Here is a 23,018-nt window from a genome sequence, read left to right as displayed (position 1 = left end):
AACAAAAGCACGATACATACCAATCTCATGGTCAAGATTAAGTACTAGTTCATGTGAATCTTGCAAACGTAAGGTCACATCTTTGCTTCATGGGCATTGAAATCTAATGAAACGAATAAAAAAAGTTTGCGGCAAGTAGGATATATGTTTTGCTTGTATCTTATCAATTTAAATGAATGCTTGCATGATTGTGAATCATTCGTATTTAAGGATAGGTTATCCTTGTATTCTCTTAGTATTACCCAATTACATTTTCAACTAAGGACAATTTAATCAATAGACTTCCACACAATTCTCTGGATCAAGGGATTTACAATGAAGAGTTTTGCATTTCCACTTGCCTTGGACAAGATGTGCTAGTCCTTGCCATTTCCTCCTATCGACGGAAAGTTTTCCAAGCCAAGAGGCTGACAATCAAGATTGTGTGAGCTGCGCCTTCCGAGCCCTTATCAGGCTCCATGATATCCTCTTTTTGGAGCTAGAGGTAATACTTAAATATTCATACACAACTGCTTTTATTACATCCCTTCCAATACACTGGCCTTATTCAAAAAGATATGTTTGGAGGTAGCCCCTCCTTGCTCATAGGTTCCCTCAACTTTGCATGAGAAGATGATGTGAAAGATTGTCTAACCCACAAAAATTGGACCTAAATCTGTAGCCTGAAAACAATGCTGTAACAATGTAGCTCTTTTGACTCCCAGCTATTCAATTTGGAATTCTTCACTCAAACCATCACCTTGACCACTTCTTTCGCAACACATTTTATTTCTCTAAGAAAGATACTGTCTCAACAATGAAGTATGAGAAGATGATCTGAAGGCTCATCTTACCCACATAAATCTGTAGCTTGAAAACAATGCCGCAACAACATAGCTCTTTTAACTATTGGATGTAGAATTCTCACTCAAGCCGTTGCCTTGACCACTTCTTTCACCGTTGTTGGTGACTGGGCAATCTGAGTTGGCTGCAAAAACACACAGAAACTTAAGCTTTGTGTCTAACCACTAAGCAGCACCATAGAGACAACCCATAACGAATTGCATTTTTTCAATGACTAGGAGAGGACAATTCATTGTCAGTGAGATTATTTAAATAGGAATGAGTAATGTCATCTCGAATTTGTGATTATGTAACATTTAACCCTCCAGAAAAGACCACATCAATTCAGATTCAAAAAAATAGCTCCAGTGTATATTACCATTCACTGCCTTGTGGCTACCAAGGTTTACATATTTTGGGGGAAATGGAATAAGGGCATGTAATATTGGATACACACATCATCAGATTACTAAAGGGATACTTTCCAGCGTTACAGGATACCATTCAGTAAAGATAGTGATACAGGGCCAAGGAAATTTTCATGCATCTACTTTGTTGGAAATATTTGAGTGAGGTTTCTGTAATGACACCATTCGCTCATCACCACTTCTCAAAAACAGCCATAAACTCTTTCATCCAAGAGATTCCCTAGCCCAATACCCATGGAGCAGACCACATGTCAAGTCTTTCAGTCTCTTTCAAGTCTCATGGGGATTGAAAGTTTGACCAGCCTGTACAATAGATTGGTTGGTGACCTTTCTGGCCAAAGGGGCTCTCATGGCAGCTTCCTTGAACCCCCTAGTCATTCGGATCTTCCTTTCCCTAGAGGACAAGCAGCAGGTGAAAAGTAGCCATACAGTCCCTTTAGGACAACACGGTGGTGGGCCACATTGTTCACGCCAACTTGGAGTCAGGTTCGAGACTGAAATCAGGCAAGCTAGAAGTGCAACCACATCCAAGAGGTCACCATCTGGGGGAGGTCTTTTCCTCCTCCAGACAAGAACTCCAGTCACTACTGAGGCTCTTGTGGAGCAGAGTCCCATCTTCGTTGGCCCACCGCAATAGGTCTTCGTCATACCTTGGTATCACAGTTTTACAGCAGACGACACATCATGTGCTGTGGTCTCCAATCTGAAGGAATATAGACACATTTTGTCTTCCATTGGGGCTTACTTCAAATTTGTGCTAGTGTCCTCCTCCACAACAGCCTCGATCCTTGCATATGATTGTGTTCTATGGCTCAAGGTGATTGCAGAGTTTCCAAAGTCCTTGCGCAATCACCTAGTACTTCACAATAGCACATATGAACTTAGTGTGATGTGTTAGTGTGAAGTACTAGGTGTGCAGTACTAAGTGATCTAGTACTAATCTATGTGTGTTGAGTCATGTGTGAGTGCCACATGTCATCATGGGACTTATCCCATATGCACTAGGTGCTAGTGTGTGAGTGAGTAGCCTATATAAGGCTTGTACTTCACTTGTCTTGTCATACTTGATAAATGAATGAGAGCCTTCTTCATGTCTTCATTTGAGCATTATTTCGTCACACCCTAACTGTCTCTCTCTTTCTCTCTCTCTCTCCCTTCATCATGTTTCTAACATGGTATCAGAGCCACCTTACATAGGCGCCCTGCCACGTCATCCTTTCAGCCCTAACCCTAATTTCGTCTATGCTGCCTCCTTCTCTCAGCCGCCTCTATTCACCTCCTCTTTGCACCCATTTGCTTCTGCTTTTGCCACCACGGCTTGCTGCCTCTATTCGCCTCTTCCTTTCAGCTGTTTGCACCCATTTTGACACCTTCATTTGAGTCATTTCAGAGCTCTAGGCGCTCTTGGCGGCCTGTTACCTGGCTGGTCGGCACAGTTTTCAACGCATGTGAGCACGTGTGGAGGTTTTCATCACCGAAAATCAGCTTTTCTGACTTGCTGCAGCAGAGCCGACCACCTGTGCACATTTTTGGCAGAAGTTCGAGGTCTTCGAAGGCTTTTTTGAGCTATTCTGAGGCAGCTGCTACATTTCCGACCTGTTCTAAAGCTGCTGCTGCATAACCGCCATCAATAGAGGCATTTTCGAGGTGTTTCAGGACTTCAGCACATCCAAATCAGCCGATTCTTTCCTTAGACACGCTGCAACACGTCAAACAGTGCCATCATCATTTCAGAGTGCCTTGCTGAGCCGACTTTCATTGCAGATACCTATTGTTGTGTTTTGGTACAACCACACATCTGCTGAAACACTTCGGTGTACTTTGGAGCTATTCTGCTGAGCTACTTTACACATTTCGAGGCATATCTTTGCTGCTCTCAGATTCAGGTTCATATTTGGAGCATCTCTAGGCATTTATATCTGTTCTTTTGCACACAAGGAGATTGCTGGTCCCTCATCTTAGCTTGCCGCCCGCCTTCATGAAGTCCTCTTCAATCATGACTTCCTTGTCTTCAAGTTCTATCCTCGTGGAGAAATTTAAGGGGGAAGGTGGCAAACCAAGATGCAATTGCTGCTTATGCGTGAAGGAGTTTGGGATTTTGTAGAGGATGACCAGGTTGAGTTACTTGATCAACAACATCAAAAGATTTGGAAGCAGTAGAATGCTAAGGCTATTGCCCTCATTGGTCTTTGCTTAGCTGACTCTCTCATCCATCATGTGGATTTCAAGTCAACAGCTAAGCAGATTTGGAGTCGCCTCGAGACCTTCTTTGGTAATAAAATCACCAACTCTAAAGTCTTTTTGAAGCTCAAATTTTATGATCTGAAAATGGAAGAGAGTGATGAGTTGGCCCGGTTTCAATCTCTTGTTCAACAACTCTCAAGTTTGAAAAGTGTCCCTGATGATGAAGATAAGATGGCCTTCCTTATGAAGAGTATGCATGGCATTTCTCGCTTTGAGCACACTCTTTAGAACCTTCGTCTTGCCACTACCACGTTTGATGATATGGTGGCCCTCCTCATTGAGAAGGATCGTCACAATAAGAAAGCCGCTCCTGTTCTTGCCTCTCCTATTGATCATGCATTTGCTTCCACAAGCAAATGGAAGACCAACAAGAACATTATTTGCAGGTTTTGCAAGAGCAAAGGACACATTGAAGCCCATTGTTTTAAGAAGAAAGCACAGGAACAAGAGAAGCATCATACCAATCTTCTGGCTGAAGACAAAGCTGAACCTGAAGAGCCCTCGGAGGAGATACATGCAGCTACAGCAGAGGTTCATGGCCTCTCTCTTGACGAGGAGGCTCCATTTGACCAGGGTTGGGCTTTCTAGGCCCCTATGCTATGTGAGTTTGTGTTGAGTCAAATAAAGGTTCTCAGCCTTGAGTTGTCCCTCTGAATTGAATATATTTGGAGTCAATAAGAGGTACTCTGCCCTGGGTTGTCCCCCAAAAATGAATGTATTCTCCCCCCCCCCCCCCCCCCCCCCCAAAAGAAAAAGCTCTAACTTCCCTCTCCCTCCCCTCTTCTCACGCTCATAGCACCCAACCTTGCCGAGGCCATCTGCTCACTCTAGTCCTGCTCAAAAGCAGCCAACCTTGCCTAGGCCATTTGCTCACTCTAGCCAAAGCTCAGCTTCCTCATCTCAGTTTCAGCCCGTCGATTCATCGAGCTAGGGCACAGCTCGCGCAATGCCAGCACGAGACTCCCCTCCTGTTCTCAAGGTCCCCAGGGCCGAACCCTTGCCCATGGCAGCCCCTCCAGAGAGAGTTCTGGAAGTTGGGGCCTTAGAACTATCTCAACATCCCAAACGATTACCCCATCGGATTGGAATGTTAGTTTTGATCAACCTCGCAAAGGGGTGCAAGATCAAGGATTCCACATGATAGACGAGTGGTAGGGACCGCAAGGGAAGGAGCTTTGGATCATTTGTGGTCATACCGCCACCTTTCAGCTTGCTTTTTTGAGAGACGGACAAGGCTTGGGTTTAGTGGTCTCGTTGTGATCCGGTTGGAGCCCGATGAGCAGCTCCAATAGGTTACACACTGATTGGAGACACCTTCTTGACTGAAAGTGGGCATTGATTCATTCAAGCCTTTGGCACGCCATCGTAGAGTCAAGACTACTCCACATCCAAGCCCCTCACAAAAGTCCACGACTACCACACAAGCTTCCACTCATTGAAAGGCCTCGGAGACTCCAACATTGGGATCTTGAACGTGTATGCACCCGTTGCCATCAACAACGTGCACCTTTCTTGAGATGGCTTCCTGAGAGCCTCATAGATGTGGACTCTTGGACTATTAGAGGAGACTTCAACAACCTAGATTTTGAGGATGAGCTTCACTTGGAACAGCCTTTCGAGGACTTCTCAAAGGGGGTACAGATTCCCGATGTGTTGCCTTAGGAGGAGGAGGTCCAGCAGACATAGCAAGGGTATAGCAGGATGATCCCCAACCGGAAGATTGGGCAAAATGGGTAGCAGTTCCAATTCATACGAGTAGTGATGCAAAAACAGCGCTCATGCCTTACAAAGATGACCCACAAGATTGATCTACTACCAACCTCCCCTTTTAGGATCAAACAAATCCAGCCCGACTGAGCAACCTCGAAAGCAATGCTGAGTTGAAGATCTCTTGGGAGGCCAACTGTAGGGAGCATGAATGACCTCCCAAAAGCACCTGAAGAAAAATGGCGTCAGGCTGTCTTGGCCTGGGCACTTCTATGGTAGGAGAGCCTCTAGGAGCTCCTCATTTGTGAAAGGGATCTCCTGATGCATGGGGTGACCATTGAGGGGATGTGACCATTGACTGCCTCTCCGGTTCCAAGAACATGAGGTCATGACACCTTTGAAAAGCCTGGAAGTAAAAAGAGGTGGTCATCTCTAGTATCTCTTGGTGGTCGATCGATTCTAACCTCAATCATCTCATAACCATTGTAGTTGAGTCCTTGCTGAGCATGGACTAGTGGTTTGGAAGAACTACCTAGTCATCCTATCTCCCTGTTGAACCCATCACATCTTGGAGAAGCGATATGAGAACCCGTAGCCTGGAGGTCAAGTCGTGCGCTCTCATATCTATCTGCAAGCCATTGTGAGGCAAGGCCTTGCTCCCTGAGTCTCTCTAAAGAGAACATGTCCAGCCTCAGTTCTCTCCTGCTTTTGTAAATATTGTCATTGATTGATGAGGCCATCGAACCAGTTCCACTCACCTGGAGACAAGACCCGTCTCAATGGCGGCTTTGGTGAGGACCATCCCCTACAAGAGGTGCAGCAGGACCCGCATGAGCGATTTTGGCCATCTAGAGCAAGGCACTCAAAGATAATAACAAAGGTATGCTTTTTCTCATACTCTACACGAGTCACGACTAGCATCTACAACTAGACACGGCCGCATGGACCCCTTCAAGAAAGCAGCATTGTGTAGAGCTAGATTTTGGTCCCACCTATGGACTAGCCTTCGTCCGTAGAAGATTACATATTTCTTCTAGCTAGTGGTCCGCGGGGGACTAGCCATTCGCTCGTAGGGTGCCACCACTGTGCAGAGAGATACCTCAATACAATACCACATTGTCCATCGAGCTGCCCTACAACATAGAGGATTGGGCAGGGGCCCTCCGAGTTGTGTATCAGACACAAAAGATTCAGCACGACTTCATTTGGGGCATGGCAGCCTGGTTGATAGAGGGGCATCATCCCTACGCGATCGAAATGGCCTCGCTAGTGAACACAATTGTTGGATAGAGGGTCGTCCAAACCAAGGTGAAGATTGAGTTCCTCTATCCCATCAACAGCCTATACCCTCAATCATGGATAGTGTTTGGGAGACAATATTGAGCATTACTATTTGGAACATCTAGGTCGCCTACTGCAATTTGTAAGGGGAGGCTAGTAAGGACCTCAAACAGCCACCCTTGTTGCCACTTAATATGATATCATCTATACCTTGCGTGCCATTTGGGAGCGAGACGATGGGTTCTCAAATGACCGCCGAAAGGCATGCATGTTTCTGCAAGGCTTGGCCTGCAAGTCTATTAACATATTCATAGATCAAGGCATCCATTGGTCATATAATTCCCTACCCTAGCTGTTGGCCCCTAGGCAGTGAGCTAGGTTTTTCTAGATTCAGGGGGGGTGGAAGGGTAAGGCCGTGTGCCTCAAGGGCTGAGGAGTCAAATGACACACAATGCCTCAATAACTAAGAAGGCACAGATGACAATTTCCATGGAAGGGGAGGAAAGGGGCCATCTTGCCCAAGGCATAAGACTGAGCTTATGTAGATAGATGTCATTGACTGGTGCACGGAGATCACTTCCTGCACCAAGTGGGCAAGCTGTAAGTGATCACAAGTTGCAAACTACACTCAATACACCACGATAGGTAGCAGCTTGCAATTTTTTGTCTCAACAAAAACGATAATCTTTGATAAATGAAACTACGACCCTGAGGAAGTTGTACAATGTTGTATAACAACTTGTAGCAATCTAAGAAAGACGTGAGGGCAACCAAGAACAATGGGAGGGAGTGTGAGACAAACAGGCCAAAATCCTTAGATTTCCCCCTTCAAATCATCCCTTTAAAACAAGGCATTCATATACACATATTTAGCCAACATTTAGAAACACCCATCAAATGATCAAATTACGCTTAATAGTATGTTTGTATCTATCCACTTGACCCCTAGACGACTACAATCAAATCTTGGAAAGCCTGTCCATGGTAGTTTTAATAAGAATGTGTATACAAATCCATTTTCGCCTTTTGCTTCAAAACCATTTATATGTATGATTCCTAAAGTCGACACCAGTTGCATGGGAAGCTTTATAAGTTTTAATTAACTCACAGAAGCCAATTCATCTTCATGTTTTGGAATGAATGCTGTATCAACTTTTCCATCCTTGAAGTCCTGTTTCAGCATAGACAAAATTTTAAGAGCTATTCAAACCTTTGAATGAAAACAAATACATGTGATAAAAAACTATCATAGAGGCCATTTTATTGCTACTAAAAGACACGTATGCTTTACCTGGATTTCTAGAATGAGCTTGTGGTAATCAATAGTCGTCGGTATGCCTGCATTAGGAGAAAAGTAAGAAAATTAAAATTGTCATTCATAATAGCCTTAGTGATTACAATTAAATTTCAACATGACTACGGGAGCCAAAACACTAACAACCCGTGTGGTCTAGTACTTGAGCGAAAAGTATAATTACTTATTCTTAGTGAGCAAACAATGCACTCGCAAGTGATTGTTAGAAACAAACAATGATATCCTTTGAACACAAGTGACTCAAATACTAAACCTGTCTCCAAAATACGTTGCACAATTTCTCTAAATCTTAAATTGATCATCATAAAAGATGACTATTAGCCATGAAAATAGATACGTAAAACTACAATTCCATGCTTATAAGAAAGTGAATAGAAAGTGGCATTGGACTAAAGCCCAAGGTCGTTCAACAACAAGATTGAAAGCATGTCTAATGCACAAGCAATAAAGAATTTCATAACAATCCACCTAAAGTAGAGTGCCTTGTACATGGCAAGGTTCATAAGGCTATGAAAACCTTTCGGTTAAAATTTATATGAGTGCCTTGCTCTTCCCAGCACAAGATGCCACAAGACAAATAGAGCTAAAGGTCAAATCTATAAGCAAGTAACAAGAGGGAGAAAAAGATGCCATGGGTCAAATAGAGCCAGAGACCAATCTTCTAACTAAAGAACAAAAGGAATACTCTGAGAGAAAAAAATGAAATTTCCTCAGCAAAGCTTTTGGACCTCATTCTTTGTTCACAATCAAAGGCTATGTAGGTGGCCAAAAATCCAAGTGTGCCTTTCATGAACTTTGATACAAGAGAGGTGCCTTTCATTAAAATCAGTGGTGTTCTTCATGGCCATTAAGATGTTTCCTTTCGGCTCAAGCTGTGCATTTAGTTAGTAAAAGTCAACAAAAGAATTTTGAAGTTCTTAGTCAGAAGTATATATGATTCTAGGTAAGCCACACATATATGAATTTATACATGATATTAAGCTAGAAGCCACTTTTGTACTTTTTTAATGTATTGAAGTGCGATTTACCTTTGGGAAGCCCAAAAATCATTTCCAATCCCCTAAACTTACTCTCATGAACATAATGACAAGGGATGGACCTTCTTCAAGAGAATCATGTTCATCATTACTATAATGACAATCTATTCAAGAGTTTGACAGTTCTCTTTCAAAGGAGCAATTGTTGAAATTATTAAGAGAGTTAGCAGAAGGTTTACGAAGTCACTTTTATAGATCCTTTTATAAAATAATTGAGCAAATGAGAAAAGTAATAGTTGAGATGGTTCAAAAGCATCTAACTCGTCTCACTTGACAGTGCCTTAAAATCGGGTAAGAAGTCATCACATGGAAAATGAGTTGAAACAAGATCAATATCCTAGCTATGAAAAAATGATTGGTTTTAAAAAAATGAAAGATTTCAAAAAGTGGACTTAAACTCAGGAGTCAGGATATCATCAACCAAGGAAAAGAATATGTCGTTCATAAACAAGTGCTTTGATCTTTAGTCAAGCATAATGTTATTGAAGTTATGTGCTTAGCGCTTGCCATTGCTCTTACCAAATGCAATTTCCTTGCACAAAGATTTTACCACCAACACAATGTCTAGTTTTCATTTTAAAATTTTGACAATGTATTGGTTCACAATCAAAACAAGTGCGTTTTTCTCCTTCTGTTTTGATTTTTTTTTTTTTAAATTCGTGGGACAGGCACATTGTCTCTAAAGCAGGAATTGAAGTCTTCCCAACTAAGGTAAAAGCCATTGAAGAATGGCAAGTACCAAGTAAATGGGCTGAATTTTCAGTGAGCAAACCTTGATTAGTTAGCTTGTTATGCATGATAGGTTAGTAGCAAATAAAGGAGAGATCGTGCCATGGAATTCTATGGCGAAACATGAGTAGCTTGTTAAAGGAGAGATAGGTTTAAGTTGGTTGCCATGAGTAGCAAATAGTGGGTCATGTTGAGAAACATAGAATTGAACAGCTGAGTCGTCGGTTTTGCTTCATTATGCAGCTTCTAGCATAGTAGGATCCGAAGCATGCCACCTACCATTAGGGGTGTTACAGGCATTGTGGGACGCCTCTTACTTGTTAGAGGCATCCTTCATTTATTTTAGAATGGTATGGCTCTCTATCTTAGACAGCAACTTTGGTTATAGGTGATAGGACCTATATTATATACTAATTGGACCTTATAAAATGCAGACCCTACGAAATGCTGCTTGAGCCTCACATGACGACAAATTCTTGCTCGTACGTCCAACCACCACATCAGATGTACGGCAGCTGGCCGTTGTACCTGTTGGACCTGTGCAGTCTTCATCGCTGGACAGTATGAACGTCATACTGTGTATGCCAAACTTGCACTCTTCATATGGTTAGCGCTGGTTGGGCCTGCAAACTGCCACCACCTGCAGCTTCTCTCTTGCAGCGGGCGTTTTTTCTTGCAAAAGCCCTCTTTTGTGGCTCGGCCTACCTATCCTCCATTGCAGCCAGCCCTCTTTTGTTACAAAAAGCCCTCTTTCACCATTCCAAGAAGAGAACAGCCTTCTTGGGCACTCCACACCACTTGACAAGGTCAAGTACAAGGGGATCATGCAGCAAGGAAATGGACGTGTAAGTATTGCTTTGAGTACTTCAATTGCAGCTCTACACCTTTGATTCGACATATCTCTAAGCTTGGTGGAAAAGGGATCGGACATTGCTCCACTGCTCAACCGGATCTTTCGAATCAGGTGTTGAGATGGCCATAGCAATCTTCCATAATGGAATGCAGGGATGAGCTACTTCAGCCCATTCATATACCTAGATGAATCCAGGAACATTCCCAAACTCATCCTCTAAAAACACAACATAGTGCAGTTTCAATCTCACGATAGTCACTCATAAGATTGAAAACCATAAAGCCCATCACGCATAGCAGGGACTAGCTACTATGACATCCCCACTGACGTCATCAGCGCCCAACAGTGGGTGTAGACCATAGTATAAAAGTATGCTCTCACACATACAAATCCACACACCCACACATACTTGAGCATCCATTTATACAAAGTCTTCGTACTGAGTTTCTGTCGGCACTCCGGAGGTGAAGGGCAAACTCAGCCATGACGAAGGCTAGCACTAAAGGAGAAGGCTAATCAAAAAGTAGTCCAAATCTCTTCATTCAAGCTACAACTACTTGTGAAGTCTAAACGATTTCATTTTAGTCTCTCTGAGCTCTTGGATGAGGAGATTATCAGGATAATAATCCTCATACACTTACCAAGGAACGATGTAGTATCCTTTCTGATGGATGAAGTGACATCAAGAGGGGGAGCATAATTGATGTAGTCTCCTCTTGCTCAGGCACTTTTTCCTTGTGTGTAGTAGATGCTGGGAAGGCAGGAAAGAAGAGTGATTCACAGTTGATTTTCACACGCATCAGCAAGCCATTATTGATATGGGGGTATAGAATGAAGATAACTAGGATGGGAAAGATTGTGTGCAGCCCATTGCTTGTAAGCTCAATTTCATTGCTCAATATTCTGAACATATAAAGTGATGTTTTGCATCTCAATGATTTCTGTCCGAGCATGAAATGCACAGGGGTCTCTGTGTAAGTGTCTTGGCAAGGCCCCAAATGGGCCCTTATATAGGGGAGGAGCTGGTATGGCCCCTCTTTCCTGATCTGACCGACTGGCACAAATCTCACAGAAAAGATAGTCTGTAAATTGGCCAACCAAATTCAGAAATGCAGACTGCCACAATAGAGAAAGGCATCTACATCTATGCTGAAAATTTTGTCACGAGTTTCGTGCTTCCATAACTCCATTTGCAAAAGATGCATGCATTTTTTCCCCTAAAGAAAAGAACCTTCTAACTAAAACTTGAGAATCAACGACACAAATCAGCAATTCAAAAGGCACTGATCACGGGGAAAAGAAAACACACAGCTGACTGTCAGGAAAAAACCAGCCTGTTTCCCCATAACCCAGCTCACTGCCTAGGGAGTCTCTAGAATAGGGGCTAACAGCCAGGGAGGAGGTCTTTACCACCAATAATTACCCTCGTGGTGATGATATAGAAGATAGCTGCAGGCTAAGTCTTGCAGAAACGTTCTCACCTTTCAGCGGTTGCTCGAGAACTTGGAGTCCCACGCTCCCAAATGGCACGTAGGGTGTAGACGATATATTACTAGATGGCAACTACAGTGGCTGCGGGCAACCTGATTGTTTCAAGGCGTGATGCTGGACACCGTCTTCCATACCATATCCTCTGGTGAAGGCGAAGGGTGCAGACGGGGGGGAGGAATCACATCATATGACTCTATCCTGAGAAAGCGCTGGCCCTAAATCTTGTAGCCTGAAGAGGCTGGGTCGATGGAGAAAGCATGGCCTCCTCCGTCGGCCATGCAACCTTGCCAGAAGTGAAGTCTCGCTGCATTCTCCATGTGCTGGCCACAATGTGGAGAGCTTCCGTCCAAATCCTCTGTGCTGCCGGGCAACCCCACTAAGATATGGATAGCTGAGGAGCTTACATGAGATCAAATAAAAAATAAAGCAACGGAATTAGCTAAGGTCAAGGCTGCTAGGAAGGATGGAAAATGGGCAGTATATCGTGGAGTCATAGCAATCATTAAGGAGTTTAAATCTAAGCCAAAAGACTCTCAGTCTTCAACTGATGTATGGCTGATTATGTTTTTCAAGCTATAACTTAGGTACTCTAAATAATTGGAGCTGCTCTTTGCACTCTCTGGGAGCTGCCATGTGCCCTCCCTAAGCAGATGTACTAGATAGGTTTTTCTGCCCCATAGACTTGTTGGTCTTCCGTGGACATTAATAGACTTTCTTTCTTTCTTTCTTTCTTATGGGGGAGTCCTCGAAGGGGCTGTTCTAAGTGAATCACAATCGGGAAGTGATTTGATGGAGCTGGGTGACCTGTTTTCAGGCTGGATTTTGGACTTCTACTGCTGCTGGATACCTCCAGGCTGGTGGGCGACCTGTTTGGATGCTGAATCTGTTGCCGGAAGCTGAGCAAGAAGAATTGTGATTTCTCCACAAGCTGGTTTTTGCTGTTTCGGGGCCCCAAAAGTGTGGTGATTTCTTCTACTGTTTTCACTTATTTCTGGGCTCCAGAAGGAGAGGCGATTCATCTTGTTGCTTCCCGGGCTGTAGACAAGCTGTAGAAAGTGGGGTGAAATACTTTCTGGCTGATTCTTGTCAGTTGCTGTTGGTTTTGGGACCTTTTCCAGGTGGGACGACCTGTTTTGGAGCTCCCTTGGGCTGCGCTAGGGCTGAATCAGCTGTTCTTTGCTGGATTCAGGGTTTTCCAATTCAAACGACCTGATTCCTGTGGATTCCAGGCCGAGGAAGGCTTATTTATGTTGTTCGACAGTGGCTAGGGTGACTACAAGTAGGGAGGACCTGTTTTGGAAGGGGTTTCCTGGCTCATTGCGCCAAAGTTTTGGCTGCCTTTGGCTTTTCTGCAACTGTTTAGCCGTGTTTGGCTGGTTGGGCACTTGGTTGTGCAGGTGCAGTAAGCAAACATATAATTTATGCCTTTGGGTTTTGTTGCACGCTTGGTCAGAAGGAAGAGTGCATGATTGCCTAGTGATTAGACGCATATTCGCCATATAAAGTTGAGCAAGAATTGCACGATGTCCGGGATATTGGAAGTCTGTGGGCAGTGGTTTCCATGTGGTGCAGCTTTCAGGAGACCTTGTAATCAGCCTCTCGACTTTATATAAATATTAAAGAAATACCGCAAGGGGCGCCAATGTTTGGGGCCATCGAAGTCTTTGTTTCTGAGCAGGAGCACCCTAGCTCCCTGTATTTAATCAGTGGTGATTGATAATTTGATTATTTACTGTGTAGGCTATGGTTAAAGTGGATCTTACCACCCTTTGATTAGTGAAGGCTGGTTTCATTTCGGTCAAAGAAAGTTGACTTCAGTTAACTATAACAAGTTTTATTTTCCTTTGCCTTGCATTGGTTATATAACACTGTGGGGACGCCCACAAGGGAGTAGGATTAGTCCAAGACTAGAATGAATGGGTTAAAGCAAGGTGCAAGACTTTGGCGAGTGCTAAATTACCCTACTTTTTAAGGGAAAAAGCACAAGACAAGTGGCCCCCAATTAATGAAAGGCCCACTTGAGCTAAAAGTATTAAAGGCGCCGCACTCTATGGAAAAAAGCACCTACTTTTGGGAAAAGCCCAAGATTTTGAAGAAAGAAGACTTTCTAGAGATAAGCACCTACTTTAGGTAAGAAGAGCAGGCCCAACTTTTAGAGAGCGCATGCTTTCTAGCTAGCTGGTTGCCTGCATCTGAGGCACTGGCCTGGTAGAGCAAAGACCTCGACCCACTGTTGAATCTCCCCTCCATCTAGCATCTCGAGGAGATCTCCAGCAGCATCTCTAGGCACTCAACCGTCATCCGGAGTCGGGAGCGGAGCGTCACCAGAAAGCAAGGCACGTGATGCATATCACGAACTGAAAATCCATGGTACCTAGGGATGAAGCAAACCAAGTGTGGGTAAGGAAGATGGGGCTCTGCTCTACCAAAGCCTGAGAATTGTCGAGGGAGCTCAGCTGAAGAAGAAAAAGTCATCGCCCATCGATGGTGACCTCTTGAATGTGGTCTCCATCCACTAATTGTGCCTGGATCCAGTCACGCTCCTAACTCCTCGTGGGAGCAAGTCCAACTATCCTGCCCACCAAGGCTCTATCAATCACTGCGTCTTCAGCTGTTGTGTGTCTTCTAGAGAAAGTATAACCTTCAAAGCTTGGGGAGTCGAAGGTGCTGCCATTTGAGCCCCTCGTGCCAGACCGAAAGGTAACCATCAAGATTACTTCTTCAGAAAATACAAACCAAAATACTGCACTGCGATAGAGGAAGGGGCTAAAAAGGACTAAGCTCCTCCCAAAAAGGTCAGCCAGAGGACTCAAGCAGAAAAGGACTCCTTGAGGTCCGACAAGGGTGACCTGCTCTGTAGAAAAGGGTCCAGCCAAGCCAAAAGGAAACAGAGCAGAGAAAAGAAGGGATCTGCCTTCCAAACACTGCCCAACAAAGACACCCAAAAAAAAAGAAAAAACTTTGCCCTGGCTCAACTGGGCTCCTGATAAAGGGCTGCTCCCAAACCAAAAGAGCAGTGGAGAAACAATACAAAAAGCAGGTCTGGAGAGTCCCAGATCAGAAACAGCCTGGCAGAAAGCTTCAGGTCAGCCAGAAAGGAGCTCACTTGAGCCACGTGAAAGCTGGAAGGACCTCCAACAAAGAATCGAACAGCTGGGTGACCAAGTAGCAGCAAGAACGCTGCCTTGAGGCCAAAAGATAGCACACTGACTGCACCTCAGCACCCTGGAAAGAGCTTGAACCACTGAAGAGATCCTGAAATAATCACGAACTGAGGGGGCAGTAGAAAAACACCATCCAAAAGCACCACAAGCTGCGTACCACCTGAGTGACCTCCAAGAAACCAATGCGAACCAGTTCCAGCTTGCTAAAGAAGAAAAACCCAAAAATAAGCCACAACCTGTCCAGAGCCTCCAAGCCAGCAAGCCGGCCAGCAGCAAGCTTTCACCAACTACGCGAACTGATGAACCTTCTCCAGGGACTAGAAGCAAAACAAGAAAGCAGAAAAGGTGCTGCAAAAAGGCGAGGAAAGGAAAACACAGAGAGAGCACGGGGGTGAAGAAGAGGCTAGGCAGGCTGAGAGAAAAAGTCGGTGGTTGTTAAACCTGGCAAGGAGGATAGAGAGAGCCCGAATACTAAATGGGAAGGGAAGGGGAACTCTAATGCATGCGTTTTAGTGTTCATATGTGAGTGAAATGATTTACACAAGCAAAGCTACATTATATCCTTCAGTATAGGCCCTAGACCGAGGCCCTAAACCAGCATACAAAGGTTCCCCCCAAAAAAAATAAAAATCCTAAGCAGCCTCACTCTTCCAAAATTGATTGATCCCTTACCAGTAATGATGGTGTCATTCAAAGCCCGTAGCATGCGAGCGATAGCTCTCTCTCTAGTAGGAGCCCATACAATGAGCTGCACAAATCAGAAAGAACAGACGTATATCCGAACATTAACCATGTTGCAAGCAAGCAAACCTATAAAACATATCTGATCGGATATATCAATGTTTCCCAAAGAAAAGAATAATAGAAGAAACACAGGAAAGTCCTTTCAAGCACAGAATGGTTTTGACAAAGAGTTCAACTACTTCATGGGAACATTTAATGCTCTTTAGCAAGCTTCAAATTTTGTAAACACGAAATTATCAAGCATGTCTTCAATCTTAAATAGTACATAGAAAAAGACTGGCGTTGAACTTTCAATTTCAAGAAATAATCAAGCATGTCTTCAACCTTCAATAATATGTAGAAAACAACGAGTGTTGAACTTTCAATTCCAGGATATCTCCAAAGGGCCAATAATGTCAAAAGTGAACATTCAAACTAAAGTGCACTTCTAGAAGAAGGTGGACATACATCTAGATGAATCCGCAGATATGCCCCTCTACAGTAACCCACAAGGTTGAAAACTGTCATTATGCATAAAAGGAACAAGCTACTAGGCATTCCCACCACTGTCATCAGTGCACAACATTGGGTAAGATATGCGCTAAGTCATCCTCTACAGTAGCCCACAAGGTTGAAAACTGTAATTTCATTATGCATAAAAGGAACAAGCTACTAGGCATTCCCACCACTGTCATCAGTGCACAACATTGGGTAAAGAGTCTAGACCATAGTACAAACCTGTGCACTTAAGTCTTACATATGCAAATCCAACTACCCACACACCCCAGAGCATCCATTAATATTTTAAGGTCTTCATGTACTCCGAAGGTGAAGGGCAGACTAGCTGTGACAAAAGCACTAGGAAAGTGGCATAGTGGCCTGCTTCCCTCTCCCTTGCTTGGAAGGTTTTGACTCCACAGCAGCATACAATCACTATGCTTAGCACTAGTTTGCAGATGGTGAGGAGGCAGCTGCCACCTTTAAGCTGTTCACTGCCTCTCTTGGCCTCAGCATTGGGCTGCACTCGGGGCCCTATGAGAGACTGGCCCTACACATGCATAAAGCAAAAGCTAGTATATACAAGACTAGATAACAAGAGAAGATAAATAAAGAGCAATGAAGGAGATCTATTCCATTGCAAGATGCTGCCTGAAGACGGGATGAATACAAGAGTGGCCAAGGGTAGATGGACTCCTCGAACCACGCTCTCTAGAGTAGAAGACAGTTGCACATAACTCTCACTACGGAATTGAGAAGTGAATGAGGAGAGCAGGTGCATCCCCTTAATATAAAAGTGGAGAGGCCCACAACCTTACTTGGAGCCAACCCAGATTCAGCTCCCTACCACATGGCCAACCTACTATGTGCAAACCAATTCCCAAACAGCCTCTCCAAGGTTCAAGATATGGTCACCACCCAAATCAAGTCCATGAAGCATGAAACAATAGCAGCAGTAGACAATAAAATCAATACATGGGACATGTATGGGGAGGCAAAAGAACAGGAAACCAGGGCTCCAATCCCTCAGTGTATGCATAGGGGGGCTGCCTGAGGGCTCCTGCCTGAGGGCTGGTATGCCAGAGATGGGTGCACAGCAGAAAATATTGATCTCATTAAGGGAAAATTCCCCTAGATTAATGGGGCTTAGAAGGCATACTTTGTGTCCTCCAAAAAGGGGCGCAAGAATGAGTAGTTTTCAATCACAAGATGGCAAGGGGCAGAGTTCTTAAGCAAACTAATAAGCTGAATGATACCATGATTTGTATCTTGGAGGAGATCACCCCAAATCAGATCAAGGTGACAGGTGACAGCAACAAAACTCGCTAAAGCAAAGGAGCTCGGACAGAAAGAAAGTGGGATGTCTACAGAGAGGGGAAGGTGTTAATCAGAGACTTCAAGACCCAAAGACTCTCAGTCTGAAACTGATGCAAATGAAGGCAGACTATCTTTAAATTAGACTATAGCTAGTTTATAATAATCTTGGAGATGCTCTATGCACGCTCGAGAGATGCCTTGTGCACTCCCACAACTTTCTAGTACTCGGATGTAGTAGTCGCTCTGTACTTTGTCTCATTGGCTTGCGAGGCCTCCTGAAGACCTCTCTCTCTCTCTCTCTCTCTCTCTCTCTCTCTCTCTCTGACCAAGAGACGTGCCAGGGCTGCACGTTTGAGTGGCCAACAGCACTCTTTCGCCAATTTCATGCCCCCATTGCCTCATCCACCCTGATGTCCTGATGATGATGATGAGATAGTCGACCACCAACATGACTATATTGTACTTAGGACTTAGTACTACCATTCTGCATTTTTTGCATTTGCATTGGTGTGGATGCTCGTTTAGTAGCTCCACCACCACAACTTGTCTGTACCAGGATTTTCACAGTCTCATAGACCCATCAGTCTTCCGAATACTTTAATAAACTTTCTTTCTTTCTTTCTCTAGCGTCAACATTTCACACTTTCACACTCAATGGCAGGAGAGGCACAATTAGTGAGAGAGTGTCTTAGGCACCTTGCTCATTACATTGGTATTAGAGCTTGAAAACTTGTCTTCTACCTAAGTAGCTCTCCATGACTTCCCCCCCCCCCCCCCCCCCGTTGGAATTAGATGATCATAGCATCCAATACCACACTAGAGCTGCGTGCACCTAAGAGGAGTGGGTGTCTAAGGTTCTAGTTGTGTGCTAGGCCTATGACACATAAATGTGCTACGTGCCAGCAAATTGTAATCACCTCCTTGCATGTGGGACACTTGGAGGTGGTGTACTTTGTGCAAGACAAGTGGACTCCTTTCCCTTGTCTATTTAAGGTCTTGTACATGAGTGTGTGAGGCATCTTTGTGACTTGTTTCTTCTTACTAATCAATATACTTTGTGTTGCCTTGTGACATCTTCTCTCATGCTTTCCTCTCATTCCACATTCCGCATTATCTTGTCTTTGAATTTGTAACATGGTATTACAGCTTAGTATAGCTCATTCTTTGAGAGGTTTTGATAGTGAGATTCTTTCATGGAGTGCATTGCAAAGTTGCAAATTGAGTGTTGATGTTTTTGAGACTCCGAGTATCTCTCACGTGGAGGTTTCTTTTATCTCGAGTTCTTGAAGGTGATTTGAGAACTTGAGAAACAAATGTGTGTGAGATCTTAAAGGAAGAGCTGTGTAAAAGCTCATCAGAGGCAAAGCTCCATCAAAGAAGCTGAGAACTCAAGCTTGAAGGATAAAGCCAACTCCACTGACGGTGACTGACGACCTTTCAACACCCAGCTTGCAAGAAGCAGTCATGAACCGCACATAGCAGCTCTGAAGGTCAGAACATTGAGTTGTGAGGCGCAGCTCCAAGCAAAACAACTCGAGCTGCAGAAAGCCTTACTTCGGAGCATAAAGCTCTTGAAGAACAGCTCCATGACCAGCCACGCAAGTGAGCTGCTTCAACAGGAGCCTCAGCTGTGCGTGAAGGCAAGCAGAAGAACATCCAAATGTAGAAGCGGACAGAGAAGCTCGTGGACAGCGCTGAGAGTTCCAACTTTGAACAGGCCGAACTGTTGGAGCTCGAACGAAATGCTGGAATGACTTGAATGAGCTGCAACTACAAATGCCCAAAAGCCGGGCCGAGCAGCAAGGGAAAGCAGCCAAGAAGGTAGCGCTTTACAGCAAGGAAAGCTAGCGTGGAGATCACAATGTAAACATGCTGAATGAAGGTCCATGAGCAGCTCAACGGCGACCTGGTTGATGAAAAGTTTGGAGAAGAGCAAAGTAGCTCGAACTGCTGAAGGAGCTGAGAAGAGGAGCAGCGGAGCTGTTGAAGACGACCTGCTTTCAATCGAAGAAGACGAGGTGTAGCAGCATACAAGGCGAAGAAATGCTTAGGGCTGCAACTTCCACGCTACTTTGTGAAAGAAAACCCTTCTATTTTTCAACACATTGCAAATTACTTTAGCCTCTCTTAAGTCCTCTTTCCAAGGTTCTTATTGTGAAGTCAACTAAAAGGTTAACTGAGTTTTTTTCTAGCTTGGAATCATCTGTGTGAGATCTGTTTTTTTGGCCATTTGTTGCCATCGCCTCCTTGTCAGATTGGAAGCGAGACCGACAGGGGTCAACTATCGCCCTTGTTAGACGTAGAGATGTGACTAGGAGACAGCGCGGGACTGCACCCACAAGCAGCCGGCAGCATACTATCTCTGATTTTATGCTCTTACTCCCCCACCCTTGACGAGGGGAGATAGAATGGGCCACATTCGTGACCTTGGAGCATATTTCACTTTGTATTCTAATGATAGATGATATGATGATGATGATGATAGTGATGATGTAGAGGACTATTATTCTGATATGACTGTAGCATTTAGCTTTTTTGCATGGGTGTTGATGCTCGGTTAGTAGCTCCACCCTTTCAGCTTGCTTGTATCATGTTTCTCATAGTCTCATAGACCCATTGGTCTTCCGAAGACTTTAATAAATAAGAGATTCTCTATATTTCCTCCAACTCTTTGACAATTAAAAGCACTAGGCTCATGGAAGAATGAGACAAGTATCCACCACCGATGGAAATGTAGATGAACAAACTATCTTTGCCTTGCCCTCTAACATGGTGTGCTTCAAATGCTTGAAGAAGGCTTCTTCTTTGCCTTGTTCCATTGGGCATGACGTTTTATTGGCCTTGCCAATTCCCAAAAGAGGGACACCTCTATATCAAAAACGCCTAACAAAGAAGATGACAAATCAAAAGAAAATAATGATGCACAAACCTATGTGTCTATACCAAGGCGAATTTTAGGATCACAAAGAGATACCCAAGAATTTCTTGATGAGGGCCAACAACCTTCAGAAACACTACTTCTATTGCTCTCTAGGTATTTGTGGCTCAACCACCATTGATGAAGACTTGCATAATAACTCTATGGATTGGCTAAGAATTCATGCATTAGTAGGATTTCTCTCAGGCTCTTGGCCCCCATTAATTTTCCTTGATAATTGGGTTAGGTCCAACTAACCTTAGTAAAAGGATGAAAGTAACATTCTTTCTTTCTCCCTCGGCTTGCAACAAGTATTGTCTTAATGGGCAACACGCATGGATCCCCAAAGCAAATATTTCAACAAGAAAGATCGTTTCGATGGAACAAGATATGCGCCAGCTCCTCCTTTTGCATCCAGAGTTTCGAGATCAAGAGGGCTTCATTTTGGGCAGTAGACACACATTAGTTGGGCACAGTGGGACAGTGACCAAACTAGATCTTTCGGAGCATGGAACCATCTCCCCACCAAGACAGAGGCACGAGCGTGATGACTCTCTCATTTGAGGGGGGCAGGCATGCTCATGTTAGAGATAGACCTCACCATCCCTGAGTCTTGGAGGGATGACTTGTGCAGATGCTCAGCTCCCTAGCACTGGTATGGATAGTTCTCTAGGACAAAGATGCCCTTGAGGATTCAGTTTTTGCACCGAGCCCTCGGATCCTTCCACTCCAGGCATACAGAGTGGGGCTCAGAGGTCAACTATTGACAGAGACTTATGGAGACCCAGAGCTAGATGGGGCCCTCGTCTTGCTATGGAAGAGAATTAAGTTAGTGGGCCATTTCGGCAAGGATTGGACCATCAACCAAGTGCCAATCACTACGGCTCAAGATGGGTCACAGTGGCACCTTTGATTGTGAAGGAGCCGACCCCCTTGCGAGATGTAGTGAGATCCGGGAGAGTGGTTTTGTCCCTCACAAGTAGGGCCCTTTGAGAGGTGTGTTGAGTTGCCCTTCTATTGGTCATCGTCTCCAACTGGAGGTGGCTACTTTGGACTCCTACCAAAGAGGGCATTGGATTGAGCAACAGATGCCCCAAGACCATCTTTGGGTCGCATTCGTGGACCAGCCGTTAGCCACGAAAGATTACATAATTCTTCTAGATGGTTGCCCACGTAGGATTGCCCATCGTCCCATGGCTGGAACAGATTCACATTGATGGGAGATGCCACCATCGTGTGGATAGTGATCTTGAGACGATCTTGCACTGTCTTTGGAGCTGCCCCGCACTATAGAGAATTGTTAGAAAAGTCACTGCCCCACCTATGAGCCCCCGTTTTGAGGGGACAAGGGGGCTGGAGACTAGGGGGAAAGGGGCTAAGGCAAAGTAGCTGCATGGAGGACTGCCAGCAAGAGGATTGCACCAGCATGGTATGGAGGCACATGGAGCAGTACCAGGACCAGCCAGCAGCAGCAAAAGGCCACCACAGGGGGCCTATTTATAGGCCAGACCAGCCAGGTCTGGTCGGTCCAAGTACAGCCCCAAAAAGGGCCCTGACCAGGTCGGTTTTTACAGACTGGACCGACTGGAAAAGTCGGCCAGTTCTAGGGGCTGACTGCCCTCCTATATAAACCCCCTCCCTCCCCAGACTTTTCTCATCACCTGCACTTACAGCCTTGCACACAGGCAAGCGTGCAGAGGGAGAGAAGTGGCTCAGCATTTGACAGCATCCTTTGGCTGTTTGTATCTGCTCGCCCAGCTTTTGTCTGCCCACGATTGTGGAAGAATATATATCTAAGTTTTGACCATCTCTTTCTCCGTCTCCCTGAGTGTTGTATGAGCTGGATCGGGAGTGAGGTGTGAGTGATTCTATCCTCTATTTCCAACATGGTATCAGAGCTAGGTTCACAGCTCTAGATCGGAGTACCTTAGCAAGAAGGCGACTCCAATCGACACTCAGGTTTGCTGCGCGATCAAGTTCTCCGCTGCAAGTTCAGTTTCACTTTACTGTTCTTTATTACAACAAGGATGGAGAACAAAGATTCTACTATTGCCTCTTCAGCCCTTCTCTTCCTTCCTCCTCCTCCAGATTCCTCTCATTCACCATCCTGAACTTCAGAGAGTCAAGGAAGCTAGACGGGTCAAACTACCCGATCTGGAAGATGAAAATCCAGAGCCATCTAGTGGCCCGGAAGTTGTGGAAGGTAACAACGGGGGTGGAGGAAAAACCAGAAGACTTGCTGGACAGCAAGGGAAAGATGGTCATTCCAGTGGATGGTGAAGAGCTTGAGAATTGGGAAGAGAGAGATGCCCACTCCCTAGCATTAATAATTGGGACCACAGAGGACTTTGTTCTTCCGCACATCCAGATGGCTGAGACGCCTGTAGAGGCGTGGGCTATCCTAAAGGATTTGTATGAAACTGACAATACATCTCGAATTCTGAAGCTCCAACATCAACTGTACAATCTGGACATGACTGAGGCAGACAATG

General features: G+C 44.6%; 1 protein-coding gene across 1 annotated transcript in view; it reads right to left on the bottom strand.

The window, feature by feature from the left end:
* Positions 1 to 259: 259 nt before the first annotated feature.
* Positions 260 to 23,018, bottom strand: part of LOC147891947 (biotin carboxylase 1, chloroplastic-like) — a 40,797-nt gene continuing 18,038 nt past the window's right edge. The window contains exons 14-17 of the mRNA XM_087388056.1: positions 15,744 to 15,819; positions 7,774 to 7,820; positions 7,591 to 7,653; positions 260 to 967 (exon numbers count right to left, since the gene is read on the bottom strand). Coding sequence (XP_087244182.1) covers positions 908 to 967; positions 7,591 to 7,653; positions 7,774 to 7,820; positions 15,744 to 15,819 — 246 coding nt within the window. The 3' untranslated portion in view covers positions 260 to 907. The remainder of the gene's footprint in view (positions 968 to 7,590; positions 7,654 to 7,773; positions 7,821 to 15,743; positions 15,820 to 23,018) is intronic.

This window comes from Dipteris shenzhenensis, chromosome 17 (assembly GCF_047967505.1).
Source record: "Dipteris shenzhenensis isolate YYH24624 ecotype China chromosome 17, Dip_SZ_1.0, whole genome shotgun sequence".
In the NCBI taxonomy this organism is placed as follows: domain Eukaryota; kingdom Viridiplantae; phylum Streptophyta; class Polypodiopsida; order Gleicheniales; family Dipteridaceae; genus Dipteris; species Dipteris shenzhenensis.
Note: the sequence above shows the minus strand (reverse complement) of the source record. Positions and strands in the feature narration are given on the sequence as shown.